Source organism: Leptonychotes weddellii, chromosome 7 (assembly GCF_054177405.1).
Source record: "Leptonychotes weddellii isolate Sample4059 chromosome 7, ASM5417740v2, whole genome shotgun sequence".
Taxonomy (NCBI): domain Eukaryota; kingdom Metazoa; phylum Chordata; class Mammalia; order Carnivora; family Phocidae; genus Leptonychotes; species Leptonychotes weddellii.
Genome location: NC_138375.1, coordinates 87,450,289 through 87,470,027, shown reverse-complemented (window position 1 = coordinate 87,470,027; position 19,739 = coordinate 87,450,289). Strand labels below are relative to the sequence as shown.

At 41.6% G+C, this 19,739-nt stretch overlaps 1 protein-coding gene across 1 annotated transcript in view; it reads right to left on the bottom strand.

The window, feature by feature from the left end:
* Window positions 1–19,739, bottom strand: part of ARSB (arylsulfatase B) — a 165,753-nt gene that overhangs the window by 137,135 nt on the left and 8,879 nt on the right. Inside the window, exons 2-3 of the mRNA XM_081826682.1 lie at window positions 11,247–11,433; window positions 6,373–6,563 (exon numbers count right to left, since the gene is read on the bottom strand). Coding sequence (XP_081682808.1) covers window positions 6,373–6,563; window positions 11,247–11,433 — 378 coding nt within the window. The remainder of the gene's footprint in view (window positions 1–6,372; window positions 6,564–11,246; window positions 11,434–19,739) is intronic.

Genomic DNA, 19,739 nt, shown 5'->3' with positions numbered 1-19,739 from the left:
ATCGAGGACAAACATAATCCCAATTTAATTCCTGGAAACTAAGGAGTGTGATACGCTGATTCTATTTTACCTTTTACACCAATTTATAGCATTTAACATTAGGGGTATTCCAGGTCAGCCTCTCCTTTTTTAATGAGCCTTTCTGAAAGCACTCTCTTCATTGCGCTCCTACAGAATTCCTTAATGAGTTGAAAACCCTCAAAGAGACAACAACAGTTCAATCCAAGAATAATAATACAATTCTGTTAAAGTATTTGAGGCATTTAAATCTCATAAAGGAATGGGGGGAAAGTTAGAAAAAGGACTGCGGGGGGGGGGTGGCTCATATTTCATTCTTCATTATTGTTGATAATTTTTTTAAAATTCTGTATCATACACCTTGCTAGATAGAGTAAGGAATATATAGAGAGAGAGCTTAAAAAGATACCCAAAAGATTATTTTTAGTTCAGATCTTTAGAACTTGGAAACACTTTTTCCCCAAAATCAAAATGATAAAAATAGCTGTTAAATATCAAAGTCATCACTTTAAAACCTATTTTACGAAGGAGGTTAGGTGATGGAATGATAACTAGAACCTAGGCTTCATTTGTACATCCTGTCCACAGGAAAGCATTCCAAATTGCAACTCCAAAGGTCAGTACTACAATCTTTGACACTGCTTTAGTTCTGCCTCCACTTCCCTTCAACACACACCCTCTCTACTCCAGCCACACACAGAGCAAAACTTCTGAGCTCCCCCAGACCACAGTGCAGGGAACCCCACCCAGCACATGCCCTGCCACCATGCTGAGGAAGGAGTCTGGGCTGAGACGCCTTGGGGCGGGGGGGTGGTGGGGCGTGGTGGGGGATGGATGTGCAGGGGCATCGGTGGCCCGGCGGTGAGTGTGAGGGTCTGCTGTGGGAGCAGCCATTCGGGTCTTCAGCACTAGATCAAACCAAACCCCCCCCACCCCGCCACCCCCACCCCCTCCCACCGACCAGCCACAGTCTGGATGGGGACAGGATTAAATATCGGAAGGCTACCACAAATTGCCGCCCACATAAAGTTTTTTAAATCAGGAAATATCACATAAAACTCTCCGTTTTTTAAAAAAAATTTTCTTGAAGAATCAGAACTCCGACAACTCCATGCCCATATTCCATCGGGTAGCAAATGGCTGGAGCATGAAATAGAGGCCTCACTCTCAAGTGTTCTCCAATTTCTAGAGCCTCCCTACTCTTCTACCTGAGAGGCTTCACTTATTTAGGTCAGCAGCCTGGCCCCTGTAAACACCAGAGTTTGTGACCCCGGTCTGGCTTCTCTGGGCAGGGGTGGAGGAATGAGAGAAGGAGCTCACTGCTTCAGGAGAAGATGCGCTCATCCAGGTCATTAGCAGCAACGTGGCAAAGCACGCGGTGAAGGAAAGGAGAAAGAGGGCAGGTTATTCCCAGCCCGCACCTGATCTCTAGAGGTGATGGCCAGGGAGGGTGGTGTGGGAGAGTTCTCAGACCATCATTAGAGAGTCTTACAAATATTCAGTATGGGGGCTCCTGGGTGCCTCAGTCATTAAGCGTCTGCCTTGGTTCAGGTCATGATCTCAGGGTCCTGGGATCAAGTCCGGCATTGGGCTCCCTGCTAGCAGAAAGCCTGCTTCTCTCTCTCCCTCTGCTGCTCCCCCTGCTTGTGTGCTCACATACTCTCTCTCTCTCATTCTGTGTATCAAATAAATAAATAAAATCTTTAAAAAAACCCACAAATATTCAGTTTGGAAATCATTCTACTCACTTTGTTAAATACAGAAAAACATTACCTGAAAACCTTTCCCATAATTATTCTGTAGGGGGCTAAAGACATGACCATTACTCTTGAGGGGTCAAAGTTTTAAAACTGTAGCAATTCCCCCATTTTTCCAGGGGTCAGACTCCTTTAGGTTCAAACAGAAGGAGCACAGCTGAGAAGAGGGAGTGAAAAGCACCTCTGAGGGATGAGGACTGTGACTGTCTCAGGCCAGGCAAGGGCCTCGCACTGCCATCAACCACATCCTAGAAACTTACAAGTAAAGATAAAGGTGTTCCTCGAACAAAACAAGCTATCTTTTTTTTCCCCATGTCACCAGCAGTAATCGAGGGCCATGCAGTGTATAGGTGGACAGACACACACATCCATACATCTCTGGCTCACCAGAAAGAGGCAGAATGATGTATAGTGCAGCCCTTTTAATAAGGTGAGGCCCAAAGCAACACAACTGAGAGTATTTCCATCTGATATTGTAAAAGGAAAGTTTCAACATTCACAAGGTAAACTTTATCGATGAAACAACTCATTTCCCACAGCACTAGATATAAAACATTTCAATACTATTTTTAAATGAAAAAAAAATGAGCAGGGTATTGTTCTTTGTACTGCCTGGTGGCCTAGGGGAAAGAATAATTAACTAGGGCTCTGAGGTTCTCTAACTACAATCCGGACCCTGCCTGCAACCACTTGCTGTAAGACACGTCCCCACCCCCAGCCCCAGGGAACAGACATGGTCGATCTCCCCACACCTGCCTACATGGGGTCAACTCACTATTAGCCTAAAGCAAGCGGCCGCCATCCTGGGGACAGAGTCAGTATTACTATGCTGTCTACTGACTTGAGTTCCAGCCCAGTCATGCCTTCGCCTTTGGAAAGGCACCTGTGGGCACATTACGACCTTACAGACATCATTCAAAACACGGTTGTCCTGGAGCTGGTTTTGATCTCCATGGACTCCAGATTTGTGCGGGACCCTGATCTCCCTTGCTCCTTCTTGGGTCCAGGTCCCTGCTGCGACCGAGCCAGTTACAGCAGCCGACTTGACAACAACCCTAACTATAACCCTTTCAGGTTCCTTAGGAATATAAAACGGAATCCTAGATGTGAATCGTGACCAAATGTTTAAGTATTACACAAAACTATGACATTATCACCTAAACTTATTAGCATATTGATAAGACACTAAGAATTCTTTTCCCTTTCTTTTATGCCATACGACTCCTAAGTTAGCTACTCTAAATATCCTCACCGTGCTAAGAAACCTGATTCCAGTGAGGAAGAAAGCCTTACTTTCATTTCATTAGCATACTTTCCTAATTTAAAGTATAAATTTAAAAAAATATAGGATGCATTTTTAAATTATTGCTCTATTGTTGAATTTCAAATTAAGACGTCTTTCCAACTTGTGTCAGGAAAAAGTGTCTACCGCTAGAAATTCACATTTGCTTTAAGAAGCTTCTAGTAGATTAGGTTTATGAGAAAAACCTTTGTTTTTATTCTGCAAAGTGTTGGGGGTGGACTATTTTTAAGTGGACGATATGTTATGGACATGTTGCTTTTACACTGTAGTGTTAGTACTAAGGGAATTATCCTGGAGAAAAAAAAGACATTCCTTCTCAACACATGTGCAGTGGTTATTAGCAGTATCTCCCTGAATCCAGCACCAACCGTGTTTCTGTTACAAAATAGCTCCATATGCTCTTTTCCCCCTCGAGTGCTCTTTCAAATAGGCACATTTTCAAGATGGCTTGTGGATACTTCGTGTGTATTTCTTTAATGATTTCCATCTTAGACAAGTTGCTATGTTATAGTCTATATATAGCATCTAAGAAATTAGCACAGAATTAGATTCAACATTGGGATAAAATGATGAAAAGCGCAGCTCCTGGAACTATGTGATGCATCATCTTACTGAGAACTAAAAATGTAAACGTCTGCATTTGCTGTCTTAAACAAGCATTCTGGGGCTGTTCCTCGTACTGATTATTTCATTCATTTATGTCTATGCTTGAAACTTGACCTTGAGGATGTTAGGAATGCTGGACACTGCTTCAGAATATTTCAGACACTGTCAGAAAATGCCCATCCTCTCATCTGGCAATCCCCATAATGCTACCAATGAGCAGCACTGTATTACTAACACAAGTTTGGGTGGCTGGCGAGCTCTTGGGGACTCATTTCCCGCAGTTCCCATGCTTTCCGCACCACACCAGAGAAGGCAGCCCACCCACAAAGAACTATTTCACCCAGCTGCTTCCTCTTATCTGCTTAATGTTACGGGCACTGTGAGAGAATACTCCATTGCTGCCTAATGGGAACTCATTTTTACCGTAGGCATATTATAGTTGTTGCATGATTAAGGTAGTGTTAGACTGTCAGCCTGTAAAAAGCAGTTGGCTTGAGCTTGTCCCCTGTGTTTGAGGGGACTCAAGAGTGGCTGCATAATCAGAATCACCAGTGGGAGGGAGGGAGGGAGGGGCAGAGGGGTAATTAAATACCAATGACACCCTCCCACCAAGCACCAATAAACCACAATATTTGTTATTGGTCTTTTTTACAAGCTTTCCAGATGAGCCCAATATACTGTCAAGATTGGAACCATCAAGCTGAATCATATACCGGGGCTAATAACCTCTAGTCTTAGATACGAGCTGTGAACTCCGGATGCCTATTGAGTGCACTGAGCTCTGGAGTCAAACAGTGTGGGTTTAAATTCTGGTTTGGACTCTCAGTAGCTCTGTGACCTTGACCAAGTTTCTTGTTTGCTTATCTATAAAAGGGTGCCTAACTCAAAGGACAGGACTAGAACCACAATTCCCTCAAGACCTTGTCTTGTTCTTTGGGTTTTTAGCACTATCTATAAAACACCAAGCATACAGAAGAAAACTGAGAACCTAAGCCAATTACCTAGCAGTTATCCCAGCTCTCTGAAAAGTGGTTCAGACTGACATTTTTTTTAAAGATTTTATTTAATTATTTGAGAGAGAGAGCACGTGCACACAAGCAGGGGGAGAGGCAGAGGGAGAGGGAGAAGCAGACTCCCGCTGAGCAGGGAGCCCGACACGGGGCTCAACCCCAGAACCCTGTTAAGGCAGACACTTAACTGACTGAGCCACCCAGATGCCCCAGTTTAGATCTAGATTTAAAACCTGGGTACGTCCACATATGTGAGAGAACTTTCTGATCTTCCAAGCTCCACAGGAAGCATGGCTACTCCAAGATGTCAGCATTGAGAGTGACAGAAAGCCCAAGGTGGGGCAAAACTGAGGACAGATACCAGGGAAGACCCCCAATACTGAATTAGAATAGGCAAAGGCAGAGCCAGGAAGAAACTATGTCAAAAGGGAGTCAGCTGCCAGGTACCACCTCGGAGCAGGTATATAAACCTAAATCTAAGTTGTGATCTGCCCTGAGGCCATTCAGTAATTGTCAAAGAAGCAAAGTGCAGAAAACTGGGAGCACCAGATAATACTGCACATTCTGTAATTTGCTATATCAGGGTCTTATTGAAGGACTAATTTCATTGGTGTGCTAATGCAAGTCATTGAAGCCACATTTTGGGCCCAGTATCTGACAACACAAATCTGTGACCCAATTTCAAAGGTATATTCAAAGAATTTAGCTTATGAAGCTAACTCTAGGTTAACAACAACAACAAAAACATTTAAGGCAATTCACACTTTTCTATTTTTACCTTTAGATAAGTCTTAAGATTTTAGTACATGACATACACAATGGCTTCAATGTAGTAAATGTGAAAAACAGGCTCATCGGTATACCATGTTTTTGGAATGAAAGACTTAATACTGTTAAGACATTCATTCTCCCCATGGTGGTCTACAGATGCAATGAAATTTAAATCCAAGCAGGAACTTTTTGCTAGAAATTGACCAGGTGATTCTAAAATTAATATGAGGATGCAAAATATCTAGAATAGCCAAAATAACCTTGGGAGGCCAAATACAAAGAGGACTTGCCCTGAACCCAACGTTCGCCGATCTCTTAACAGAAAGTTTGCCATACTACAACCTCATCTTGTACACAAGCCTATCATTTTAAAAAAGTCAATGTACTAATTGCTTACAGCACATGCACATAAGACACCAAAATAATAAAACTACGTATCTACTAAAACACTTTCGACACAGTATTCCTCAAAGTGTCATCGGGGGACCCTTGGTGTCAGAATCACCCTTGAGGAGTTTCTTTAAAATGCTGATGTATGGGAGCGCCCAGGTGGCTCAGTTGGTTAAGCATCTGACTCTTGATCTCAGCTCAAGTCTTGATCTCAGGGTCGTGAATTCAAGCCCCACATTAAAAATAAATGAAAATTAAAATTAATTAATTAATAAAATAAAATGCTAATATATGGATTTCCCCCAGACCTAAGGAATCAGACTTTTAAAGAGGGGCTCCAGGAATTTCTATTTTTATCAAGCTTCCCCAGGCAGATACCGATACACTCCAAAATTTAAAAACAACTCCCTTAGAATTTATTAGATTTTTTTTCCCAAACAAGCAGCTTTTTCCTATACTCACCTGAAGAGATGCTATCTTAACACAACTTTGATATCAGTAAAAAAGCAAGACTTACCTTCTCTGGTGGGTGGTTAGTTATGAGGGCTGTAGCTCTTTCGGTAAATATGTTTGTTGAATACATATTTTTATATCCTGTTGCAACTTCTTCACCATCTCGAAAATCAAGAGCACATCGTGTGACATTTAGAGCGTCAATTAATGTACAGCGCTCATGGGAATAGTAATCTTCACTACCTAGGAGATATCCTACAACAAGAATCAGAGATGAAAGTAGTCAGCATAGCATAAAACTTGCTAAACAAACTAATGTTTCAGCATTTAATTGCCTAGTGCAATTGATTACCCATGACAAGGCTAATCAAATGACAAGGCTAATCAGAGCACCACTTCTTAACATCTCTATATTTGCTAGCAGGAGGCATTAAAATGTTATTGTAAAAAAATTCAAATCCATTCCTCCCCAGTCAAGTCTTCAGAACACAAGGCTCTGTCATGGAACTCTCAAAGTGGATGATTCCAAGTAAATCCATTTTTAAAAATCAGAGTTTAAATTCAGGAAAGATGATAAAATCTTAATCTTTGAAAGCTATTTAATGGCAAAAACAGCATAGGGTTAATGTGATTTCTTACAAGTTTTTACTCTGAGGTATCACATAAATGAACACCGGATTCAAATAAGTTGATATTGACCTTTGGAGACTGGCTTCAAGGTTATCTATAGAAGCAGCTCTAGGAGGAATCATCTTTAGTCAGATGCTGACACCCACTGGCAGAAGACACAACCCTTTCCAAACAGGAGCTCTAGACAATTTAACAGAACCAAAAGATCAAACTAACGTGGGCAATCAAAGTAGGTTTTTCTACCAACCACAATCTCAGTTTTGCCCCCAATGTAAATGGCATCAACTGCCTATCCCCCAATTTGAATGTAAACATGAAAGGAAATGGGTTTTCTCAACTAAAGCTGTTTCTGCAAATGTTCCATATTTTCCTAAAATATTAAAATAAGCTGTGCAGCATATTGTATGATTCCATTTATATGAAATGTCCAGAACAGGCAAATCTATAGAGACAAAAAGTTATGTTAGTGGTTGCCTAGAGCTGGTGGGGTTGGAAGAAAATGGTGAGTGACTGATGATAGAGAAGGGGTTTCTTTCTGGGGTGATGAAAATATTCTACAATTGGATTGTAATGACAGTAGCACAACCCTGTGAATTTATTAAAAATCAATAAATTGTACACTTTAGTGGGTGGATTATATGGCGTGTGAATTATACCTCAATAGAGCTATTAAAAAGAAATAAGCTGTGCTGGACTCTGAGCCATCTCTTAACAAATAATGCTTATTAACCAAGCCCTTTCTTCAGTCCTAAGCATTCTCTATCATCACAATCAAATGCTTTACACAGTTTACATGAAAAATGAATTCATTTCTAATTAATTTCCTCCTTTTTCATGATTCAATAAATTCAAAGTCCATACAATGAATACCTTGGTCTTAAGACCACTTTTTTTAAATTTAATTAATTTATTTGAGAGAGAAAGAGAAACTATCTCGAGCACGAGCAAGGGGAGGGGCAAAGGGAGAGGGAGATGGAGAGAGAATCTCAAGCAGACTCTGCGCTGAGTGTGGAGCTGGATGCGGGGCTTGATCTCAGGACCCCGAGATCATGACGTGAGCTGAAATTAAGAGTCAGAGGCTTAACTGACTGAGCCACCCAGGTGCCCCAGACCACTTTTTACATGGCAATCTTTTCCCCTAATGTATATAACAGAAAGGGAAATCAAATGTGTTTGGGGTTTTTTTTTGTTTTTAAGATTTTTATTTATTTATTGAGAGAGAGAGAGAGAATGATAGAGAGAGAGCATGAGAGGGAGGAGGGTCAGAGGGAGAAGCAGACTCTCGGGACTCGATCCTGGGACTCCAGGATCATGACCTGAGCTGAAGGCAGTTGCTTAACCAACTTAGCCACCCAGGCGCCCCTCAAATGTGTTTGTTAATTAATATATAAGAGAGAAAGAAATGTATCCATAAAAGTGATCTTAGCCCTTATATGGATGATTAGAGAGGTCAGGACACTGGGGTTCTATTTGGAATTTTTAATAACTCCTGGGTGTTAAGAGCTTGAGGAAATCACTTCAGGTTATTTCTCTGTAAATGTAAACTATTGTCCATTACTTGAGAGAATATAAGCATAGGATATACTTGATTAAAAGATGTATGGGGGCACCTGGGTGGCTCAGTCGATTAAGCATCTGCCTTTAGCTCAGGTCGTGATCTCAGGGTCCTGGAATTGAGCCCCACATCAGGCTCCCTGCTCAGTGGGGAGCCTGCTTCTCCCTCTCCCTCTGTCCCTCCCCTTGCTTGTGCGTTCTCTCTCTCTCTCTCAAATAAATAGAATCTTTAAAAAAAAAAAATGTAAGAACTATAGGGTGCCTAGGTGGCTCACTTAAAAAAAAAAGTATGACCTATAAATACTAAAAGGATATTACAAACAGGAGAATTCCAGGAATAGAACTATTTATTTACATACTTGGCCAGACTGATACCAAACAACCATGTGGCAATCACATGCAGCTTTTCTCACAACAGTGATTCACAAATTTGCACTTACATGCTGAGCCTAAAGAAGATGGCATCCTATGCTTTCTTGGGGAAAAATCATAAAATACTTTTTGAACAACTAAATCTCTGACTTTTTAAGTTTTATTGAGCCGTAAGTCACATCCCATACAAGTCACCTACTTAAAGTGTAGAATTCAATGGTCTTTAAGGTATTCAGAGTTGTACAACCAGCCCCACAATCATCTGGCTGCTTTTGAACAGAACATCTAAGTCATAACAGTTATAACAGCTGCAAGGTCATTATCCCCTCCTATCTACAAGTTCAGACGAATGTGCGGTGTTTGTTCCTCTGAATCTTCAGGCATCTCAATTCTCATAAAAGGATATGATTTTCTTCTGTCCGAGTCAATTTTTAAATATGTGACTTCGGTTTTAGTAAAAAAATTAAAATACCTATAGTCCTTCCTCTTGCCAGAGCATAGGTATGGATCCATCTTTCAGCAAAGGTCTGACTGAAAATTGTCAAAGGATATACAGGCTGTTTTTTCCTCTAGAATTTCCAAAATGATAAAGCGCTCTTACACCCAAGTCTGACTTTCACAGTTATTTGAGGATACAGAGGATATACCCAGGTTCATCAAGAAAGAATGCCTTGATTGCTTAGCAATGTCTGCTAGAGAAGCAGAATGGGAACGGGGCACATACGATCTCCTGCCTGAGGTCCTTGCATCTCAACTTTAACCCGAGATCCAACATAGCATGACAGAGATGTGTGTTTTGACTACATTGTTTGGGCCCCATATAATCACTGAAATGCCCTTTGGCATTCTGGCCCTACCTTGAATGAAAAGGAATGTCTCAAGAAACACGTATAAGAAAACCACCATTATATAACTAAAGTGCTGTTTTTGAGGATGTTGTCCACCTTACCTTCTCCCAAAGGAGAGATTTCTCAGGTCTAAGAGCCAGAAAATGCTTTACTCTTCCTGAACATCTGGTTTCCATTTATCTTATAAATAATGTGACTCTTATAGCTGTCTCCTTTTTTAAAATTTTTTTTTTAATTTGGACATAAGAAATCTCAAGTTGCAGAGTTCGATGTGAAGCCCACCTACAGCCAAGCAGTTTTTTTATAATTTGGTGCCACGCTGCAATTTCATCTTTTTCTACTCACCCTAATTTTTTATTCTATTTTTTTAAAGATTTTGTTTATTTGAAAGAGAGAGAGATAGCCCAAGCAGGGGGGAGGGGCAGAGAGAGAGGGAGAGGCAGACTCCCCACCAAGCAGGAAGCCTGAGGCAGGGCTCGATCCCAGGATCCTGAGATCATGACCTGAGCCAAAGGCAGACTTTTTTTTTATATAAAGATTTTTATTTATTCATCTGACAGAGACACAGCGAGAGAGGGAACACAAGCAGCGGGATTGGGAGAGGGAGAAGCAGGCTTCCTGCGGGGCTCAATCCCAGAAGAACCCTGGGATCATGACCTGAGCCGAAGGCAGACGCTTAACGACTGAGCCACCCAGGCGCTCTCTATTTTTAAACTTTTTATGTTCAGCGTGTGTTCCTTTTTGGATGTGGCAGGTTGTAAATAAATGAAGAGACAAATGAGAGGTAAACAGGTAGCTAAATAGCCAGATAGAAAGCGCAGTATGAAAAGAACTCATCAGAAAGACACACAGCCACTAGTAAGATGATAAATAGGCTGTTAGTTAAGACATAATTTGTTAACAGGTTAAAAGAGGGTAAGTTAAAAAACTAACCTAAGTTTTCACATTTTTATAGGGCTATCAAATCCATAAAATACTTCTTATTTCTTATTATCCTTCCTATTACCATTTGTTATTTACCCTTCCATTTTATTCTTTTGATTGGTCTTCCCCAATCTAGTGATGTCAAAAACAGATCTCACAGAAGGGAGGGAAGGATGCCAATGGAAAGAGTTTCCTCTACCATCTCCAGAAAAAGAAAAAAAAAAAATCTTTGGGACAGTCCATGGAGAGAAAAAAACATTCTGAACCTTTGTGAAGGAAATACTCTTGTATTGGGTTTTGCCTGGAATTATTTTAAGAAGCAAGCTGTATCCCCTTTTGGTCATAAGGTTCTCTAAGAGTACAAAGGCCCGAGCACGGCATTTAATACCCTGGCAAAGGTACGCGCCTCCCTGTGGGCAACTGCCCACCGCGAGCAGAGCACTGAGCCATGTGGACGGAGGTGGTAGTAGAAAGTTGCCCCACGGCTGTGCTGACAAATTCATTCTGTGTTCAAGTTTCCAGTCATTTCATCTGATTACACTTGGGTGTATTTTTATGCGATGGTTGCAGCTAGTCTAAGCTGTAAAAGAAACATGTGCGTTTCCATTACCAAAGTAAGTATCAAATCCTCGGCGGGTTGGAAGGCATTCTTTCCGGTACATTCCCAGGTGCCATTTTCCGATCATATGGGTAGTGTAGCCTGCTTCTTTTAGAAGCTGGGGCAGCAGTTTTTCATCCAGAGGGACACAGCTGGGCTGACAGGGCCAGATTATTTGGTGTTGTAAGCCTGTGTGGATCTTAAAGAGACAAACATGAAATTATAGATTGATGGTGTTGAAACATCCCGAACAAGCAGATAAAGTGGTTGCTTAATTTATTGGCTACATCTGCAGATTTGACTGTTGAACTCTCTTCCTGTACCAGCTTACGGATATTTCTGAATGGCACTTTACTCACTTATTCAAATAAGGTAATGGCCATAAACAGATTGGAAAAAATGAATAAAAGCACTCTAATAAACATTAGATATTTCAACAAATATTTATCAAGGAATTATGTTAGAAACCATTGACTTAGGATTTCACCTCCTACCTCAAAAAAAGTAACCATAACACGAAGTGTGGATCTATCAAGGAAAAAGTGTTCCAATTTTTGTGCACATGAGAAATTAGTGTTTGGTTTGGAAGGGGCTTCTGTAATCTTTCAAGATTTGGTGATTTTTTTAAGGGTTATTCAAAAATACAATGAAAGTAATGCCTTGCTTTTCTTATTCCACTTTATGGAGACCATAATTTCAAAAGTCAGTGACCAACTTTTTCTTAAAGGAAAAAAAAGCAGCCATCTGACCCACATGTTGGGAGTGGTTCACACAAGTATATGCCCAGGGCGCAAGGACCACACAACAATTAGCCTTTAAGAAATGATCCCTTGTTGAGTCTTGGTGTGATATTAAAATAGAACATCTACAATTACATGAAAAGGCTGTTAAAATAACCCTTCCTTTTCCAAGGAGGCTAGATGTTCTACGTAAACTTTTACCAAAACAATATATTACAACAGATTATAACAACCTAGCTATCTTCTATTAATAGAAAACACATACATGCTGTGGTGAGCACTGTGAATTGTGTAAGACTGATGAATCACAGACCTGTACCTCTGAAACAAATAACACGTTATATGTTCATAAAAAAAAAAAAATTGAGGACACATACAAAAATACAAAACAGTATTACTCTTCTCATGTAATTCTCTTATTTTGGATAATATAGTTATTTTTCATAAGTTATTTATGTTAACATGTAATGGGATTATTACTGCTGTTTTTCAATGAACAAAAGTATTTTTAGATTTCTATTTTAATTTCTGACACGGTGAATTTTGAAAGGTGTAACCCACAGAAACATAAGCTCTTTGGGGTACCTAAGACCAAAAAGTTTGAGAATTGATGTTATAATATCCAGTAGTGGGCCCTACAATGAGGGAAATAAAGTAGGCCAGGGAGATGGTGACCGAGGTGATTCTTTGATAGGGTGGCAAAAGAAATCTGAGGGGGAGCTATTTCCAACAGTAGTATGAATCAAGTGAGAGAGTAACAGAGCCTTGCAAAAATACAAGGCAAGAATAATCGAGGCATAAGAAATAAAAAGTGCAAAGGCCCTGGGCCCTGAACTTGCTGGATGAGTCTGAAGGCCAGGAGGGAGGCCAGTATGGCCCTGTCGCAGCTTCTGTGCTGATGGGGGCACACCAGCCCTGCTGGGGTCCAACCAGAGCAGAGTCCCTGGGGGCTTCCGTCCTCGGCTGCCCACCACTCCCTTCCCGCAAACCTCACACCTCTTCTCCTTGTCCTGGCTTAGCCAGGGAGGTACTTTCCTTTGCATGAAGTGGGACTAGGGTCTCACATTCAACTCTGCACTGGACACAAGCCTTCTCTAGAAAGGGCTAGGTACTCCCGATGTCCCTGGAACAAATGGGGCTCTGGGGACACAGAAGGATGAGAGTACCAGTTCTCCACACAAACTCTAACTCCCTGGCCTCCGTCAGCTGTCAGGTGGGTTGTAAGCAGTTATTAATAAATGGCAAAAGTGTGTTTGCAAATGTTTTGCTGGCTTTTATAATTCAAGGCAGAATGCATAAAGCTCAGGGAATGAGATCCCAACTCAGCTCTATCACCAAAGACATACTCAACATTCAACAGTGCCACAGTAATAATCGTAGGCTCTTTTATTAACAACATAGCAAGCCTTCCCCACCACGCTGCACTTTGCTTTCTTGAGAGACGGCGTGGCGTCATAGAGAACATGCCCTGAAGCCTGGAGCTGCCCCAGGAGCACGCTGTGGTGCCTAAGAACAGCAGATAAAATGTACACTCAACCACTCATCTATGGTTCTGCTGGCACGACGGAATACTGATTAATCTCTGGGTTTCTCAATTCAAATACTAACTTACACAGACCAGATTCACAGAATTTTATTGTGTTTTAAATACACGGCAATAATGAGAGACGATGGACTCTGAAAAACAAACTGAGGGTTCTAGAGGGGAGGGGGGTGTGGGGATGGGTCAGCCTGGTGATGGGTATTGAGGAGGGCACGTTCTGCATGGAGCACTGGGTGTTATGCACAAACAATGAATCATGGAACACTACATCAGAAACTGATGATGTAATGTATGGTGATTAACATAACAATAAAAAGGAAAGAAAAAAAATAAAAATAAATACATGGCAATAAACAGATACAAAGGAGAAGCCGCCCCCCAAAAATTCACACTTACAATCTTTTTTTTCTAATTTATTATAAGCTACTATTGAATTGTTTTCTCATAAGCTTTGACATTGCCTTGAATTTCATTTTTTGTGGATCTTTCCAGAACCACCACTTTGGAGTTGCACTTGCCATTGCTTCATTTCCTTCTATCTTTCCATACCCTTTTAAAAGAACCATATAAAATACCTTAAATGTGAAATTAAAATGGGTTTATTTTGAAGGTGATGGATAATTCACTATCTTGATCGTGGTGATGGTTTCACAATATATACATATCAAAACTTATCAAACTGTATACTTTAAATATGTGCAGTTTATTGCATGTCAACCATATACCAATAAAGCTTTTTAAAAATATAAGTGAGTTTAAGATTTCTACTAAGATTTCTATGCCTTTGGGGCACCTGGGTGGCTCAGCAGGTGAAGTGTCTGCCTTAGGCTCAGGTCATGATCTCAGAGTCCTGGGATCAAGCCCCATTTCACGTTGGGGGGGGGGGTCCCTGCTCAGTGGGGAATCTGCTTCTCCCTCTCCCTCTGCTCACCACCCCCCACCCCGCTCATGTTCTCTCTCTCTCAAATAAATAAAAATCTTAAAAAAAAAAAAAAAAGATTTCTATGCCTTTCCTAGAAATCACTGGACACCTCCACTGGGATAAGTGCCAGATGCCTTCAACTTGCCTTCCAAATCCACATTCTGCCTTGTGTCCTGCTCTCTGCCCTGGGAAGCTGACCTTTGGGAACCAAATCACAGGACTCTGCACCTTCTGGCTTCTGACCGGGTTCACCCAAGGGGGACCCCTGACAGGAGGTTAGAGGGAGGGAAGAGATGAGTAGCTTTGGACTGCCAGACCATGTCTCTCTGTGCAGGCCATCCCAAAGGCAGCCGTCGCTATATGACACTCTTTGTCTCTAGGTTCTTTCCTTCTCTCCTTTCTGGTCCAGGGCTAGCAACAGCTCCACTAGGTTACACACCATTACTTGTGTTCCCTTTCCCCCAACTCACACTTTTGTGAATAGTCCCTTTATAAATAAATCTCCCTAAATTATCCTAATTTGAATGTGCCATCTCTTTCCAGCTGGGATCCTGAATAAGGATGCTACAATATCCAGGAAACACTGGGGCAGGAAACATACACACACACCCCAAATCATAGAAGGATTCTGTTCATGGTTAACAACGTGAAATCTACTCAAAAGAAAATTAATCCTAGGTTCAAAAACTTTATAATAGATACTAATTGGCAACAGTGCAGGAGAAGCAAAGGTAATATTTCATGGAACCCAAAAGACCCAGATAAATGCTATGTGCAGATTTCTTTAAATGGAAAGCTCATCCATCACACGCACAGAATTAACTCTGATAGCTATAAAGCATTGCCAAGGGATTCTGTGTGATTCGGTTTTCCTAGTCCATGGGCATCAAGCCAGGTGGTCAGCTGAAGCCTGTTTCTATTATCTACAATCATATGGAGCACAGAATTTGTTCTTTTCAATTCCTGAGAATTTATTTGACAGAGCATTTTTATGGCATTACTGGGGAAGCGGAAGCCAAACTCTGGATGGCAGCCAAAAACATGTTTTTAGGCTGTTCAAACACTATTTGAAGTAAGGAAGCCGTTATGTGTAGAGAAGCAGTAAACAGGCAAATGCTGAGCTGGTTCCAACTGAGCGCTTTAGTTTAGCACAGAACTATAGATCCACACCATGCTTCATGGGGCAGGATGATAACAGGGCACCAATAGGAACCAACAAAAAAAGAAGTGTCCTTTTGCAAACACAGCAGCATCTACGGCAATTCCATTCTAACACTCCTCTTCAATGTTCAGAGAGCATGTATGAAAGGAGAGGATTACATAGATAATATAGGAGAGTCCAAAGGAGTTACTCTATACCAACCATGTGTGGCTATCTCTTCTTCATTAAAACAAAGCCTCTTGCCAAAAACAGCTTCTCCTAAGATTTTACTTAACCATCAAGGCTTTCCTGCACAAAGGCAAAGGGTCTATATAATCCATGAAGGACCTGGCACATCTCTAGGTTCTTTCCATGAGATAATTGATGAGAATCCTTGTGTGTGTGTGTTGTCGCATATAAAATTTATCTGATCCTGTGAGTTATTCCAGCCCGTGTAGACATGGAAGATACTATCAGTGTCGTCTCATGAACTTAAAAAAGAGAAAGGCCTATCTCTTGGAGGGAGAAGCGGGGAGGGTGGCTCCCACCCTCGGAACCTCTTCCTATCCCCCTGTAAGAGGTCCAGGCAGTCTACTGATTGATTATCTACAGGATTTGGAAGCTCAGAGCGCGATATTTCAGTCACACTGATAACAAACTCTCCCAGGGGCTCCATGAACCACTGTTACACATGTGGCAATGAATGCCATCTCTCTCCTAACTTAACCGTGCTGAGATAATACCCAGCTGAACAGAAGAAAGATTCTGTCCTATCAGTTGGACCTGTGCATGATGAACTCATACCCTCACTGCACCCACGTATTTGTACACCTCCTACTCCAGTACTTCAAAATTCGGAAAAGCAGGCAGGCCCACCCTCGACTTTATACACCAGTGGCCGAGAGGGAAGCTCCATGACCGGAACGCAATCACAGAACGTGCTGGTGGCCGACCAGGACTTCAGAATTTCCAGCCTGCCCTTGAGCAGTATACTACAGGTTTTAACCACGGTCAAGTACCACTCATGCCACCTTAGGGTTTATTCCTGGAGCCGTCCCACAGAACAAATGGATAGTGGAGAATCTGCTCCCTCCCCCTCTTAAGCCTTCTAAAAACCAGTCAGCTGCCCGTGCTGTCCAAGCCAAGAGCTCCAGAACACACATTATCTGTGTTAGGGGCCTGACTCCGCCATCTGGCCTGGTCCTCCAGAACCCAGGCTGCAGAGCTGGCTCGTGTCACTGACAGTTTTAAGGGTCTATTTATTTTGGTGTTGATTAGCAAAGAGTGTAAATCTCTGACTAACCCCACAAAGGGATGCTGTTGGTAAGAAGAATAAACAAGGCAAAAACCGAATCAGTGCCTTCCTCTGTTTAAATTATAAAGCCAACCAAAAGCCCCAAATGAAAAGGTAGGAAAATACAGAGGAAAAGGAATTTTTAGTAAAGTGATATGACTAGAGAAACAAAAACAAAGAGAGTTACCAGACAGTGACAGCTTATGTTCAGAGTGATTCTTGAAATAACAAACCTCAAAAATCAATCAGCAAAAAAACCCCATAAGTCAGTGGGTCATACTCCACTCAGCCCCAAACTTATTTATGTCCTCATTTCCAATTACGTGGGAAGTAAAATATGTAAAACATGGAATTGTTTCTGTGAAATATTTTCAATGCTCGCAGAATATGGCTTCCAGATGCCCCTTGCCTTCTGGGAAAATGCTTCTTGGCTCTGGCTAGGCTTAGGAAAGATAGCTGGCTTCAGCAAAACGAAAGACCTAGCAAATCAAGTCATCCCCGGGGCTCCCCGCATCAAAGCCCTGATGTGTTCTAGTAGGGGGCCGTCTTACTTGTCACCATGGAGCTGATGCATCCTCTGTTCCTCCCCCTAAGGAAGCACGGGAATAGAAGCTAACAAGTGCTTTCTCTTCCGAGGCACCTATGCCCCAAAGACTACATGCTCCTATCTCTGATTCCTTGGATGCCACTGCCAGAGGGTCCCATGAACACTCGCAATCTGTGACCTACGTCTTTCCCCAATCACCCTACCTACTTCTAGCTCATCACTCCTCTTTGCCCCAGCTCTAGTCTTAGAGTCCAGGGAGAGGCGACCAGGGACAGGAGTCCACTGTCCAGAGGAGAGGCAAGCAAGTGGGAGGTTGATAAAGGAAGGGCAGGCAGGATGCTGAGGGCACTAAAGAAAAAAAGTAGGGAAAGGAGAGCATCCTCAGGCAGAACTCATTCCTCTCTCCATGCCAGTACACAATGCCCTATTCTGCCTGGAGCCATGGGTCTCAGCCGCTCACATTCTTAAAGCAAACTTGAAGCAAAAATCAACAATTGCCCACAACGGTGCTGCACAGTCTCCTTCCTATATTTCCTGTCCAAGGTTCTGCGTCAGGGGTGAGTGAAAAGCCCTGAAATGTCTTGTCCGTTTATCAATGTGATTAAGAAAAATGTGACTTGGGTCCCTTAAGAATGAAATCTCGGAGTCATCTTTCATTGCTTCTGTTCTCTGAGAAGGTTACAGAGTTCTGGTGGAGTGGCCCCCTCAGTTCCCAAGGTAAGAATGCTCCCCGTTGAGGATCAAAGTTACTTTCCTCACTTTTTTCCTAGAAGGAAATGTTCCCACGAAGGCCTACTGCTATTGTTACCCTTTGATCTTTTTTGTTTCTTAAAAAGAACGCAGGGGCCCTAGAAATGGCATGTCAACCAGACGCAGTGAAGACAGCGAGCTTGAGCTCTCTCAGGAAATGCTCAGCTGTTAAAGTACTTAGCACATCCATTCATTTCGTTGTTCAACACTGAGACTGCTTCTCTAGGCCAGGGACAAGCAAGGCCGTCTAAAGGACAAGTCACACTTGAGAACAAGCAAGCACACTTACAATGTGTACTAAGAATACAGAGCTATAACGAATATTTGGTATTGAATAAAATCAATTTGTAAGAATTGAAGAATTGAAAAAGAAATTTAGCATTTTCACTCTCCTTTTGAACTAAAAGCACTATACAAATTCTATTAGAAAAACTGATGGACGTCTAAAACCACTACCCCAGGATTGCTGTTTATCATCGTCCTGCTCGTGTCTGTAGATAGAGTTCTTTGCGGGCCTGAGGGTCTGGGTCTGTAGGGAGGGATCCTTTTTGCTGCAGAGAATAAAAGGACTTTGTGCAATAAAAAAAATAAAAAAAAAAAGAAAAGCTGATGGATTTTTATTTATTTGACCACTTTTACAAACATCTTTGTTACATATTTTTATTGGAATATATCTGACATATAACATTTTGTAAATTTAAGGTGTACCACGTTTATTCATTGTGATATCTTTGTCATTGTAGCAATACTTAACACCTCTATCATGTTACATACTTATCCTTTCTTTTTTAGTGGTTGGAATCATTAAGTTCTAGTCTCTTAGCAAGCGTGAGGCTTACAGTACAGTATTGTTGTCCCTAGTTGTCTAGGTCTTATTTCCTGCTTGTTGCACGTCTGTACCCTTAAACAACATCTGTCCTATCCTCCCACCCCATGAAGGGTTTTTAAATTGACATTTCATCCTTAAGATTTCAAACAAGGGGAAAGTGAATGTAAAATCTATTTCATTATGGGCACAACATGCCTCCAAAGGATACCAAGAAAGTAATAAATAGGGGCTCCGTACAGGAAGGAGGGTTGAAGGCCAAGATGAAAAAATCTTTTTTTTTTTATGCATACCTCTATTTAAATCTCTTTTACGTGAAACTTTGAAAGTACTTCCTAAAGAAAATTTTAAAAATAAGCTTACTTTCAAAAAAGGTGGTGGGGGGGGGATAAAAAATTGAATTCTAACCAGAACAACATGTATACAAGGAATGCCACATGGCACGTTAGTGTGGTTCCTTAACACATATTTACCAGAACACTGTTAGATTAGACACGTTCTTACAGTAGCCTTCAATGTAACATCACTATGAAAACCCGAACAACTAAGTTAATATTTTATCATGAGCAGGCAGTATGAGGACAGGGAGACCCTGCCTCCACCTCTGAGCTCCCAGCATGCTTTTCATACCCTCCTCCACTCAGTTCCAGCCACAGAGACCTTGTCCCCATTCTTAGAAAGAGCTCACGGCAGGCTCTGAGCCTGCACTTGGCTGTCCCTCCCACTGTTTTAAATTCTCTTT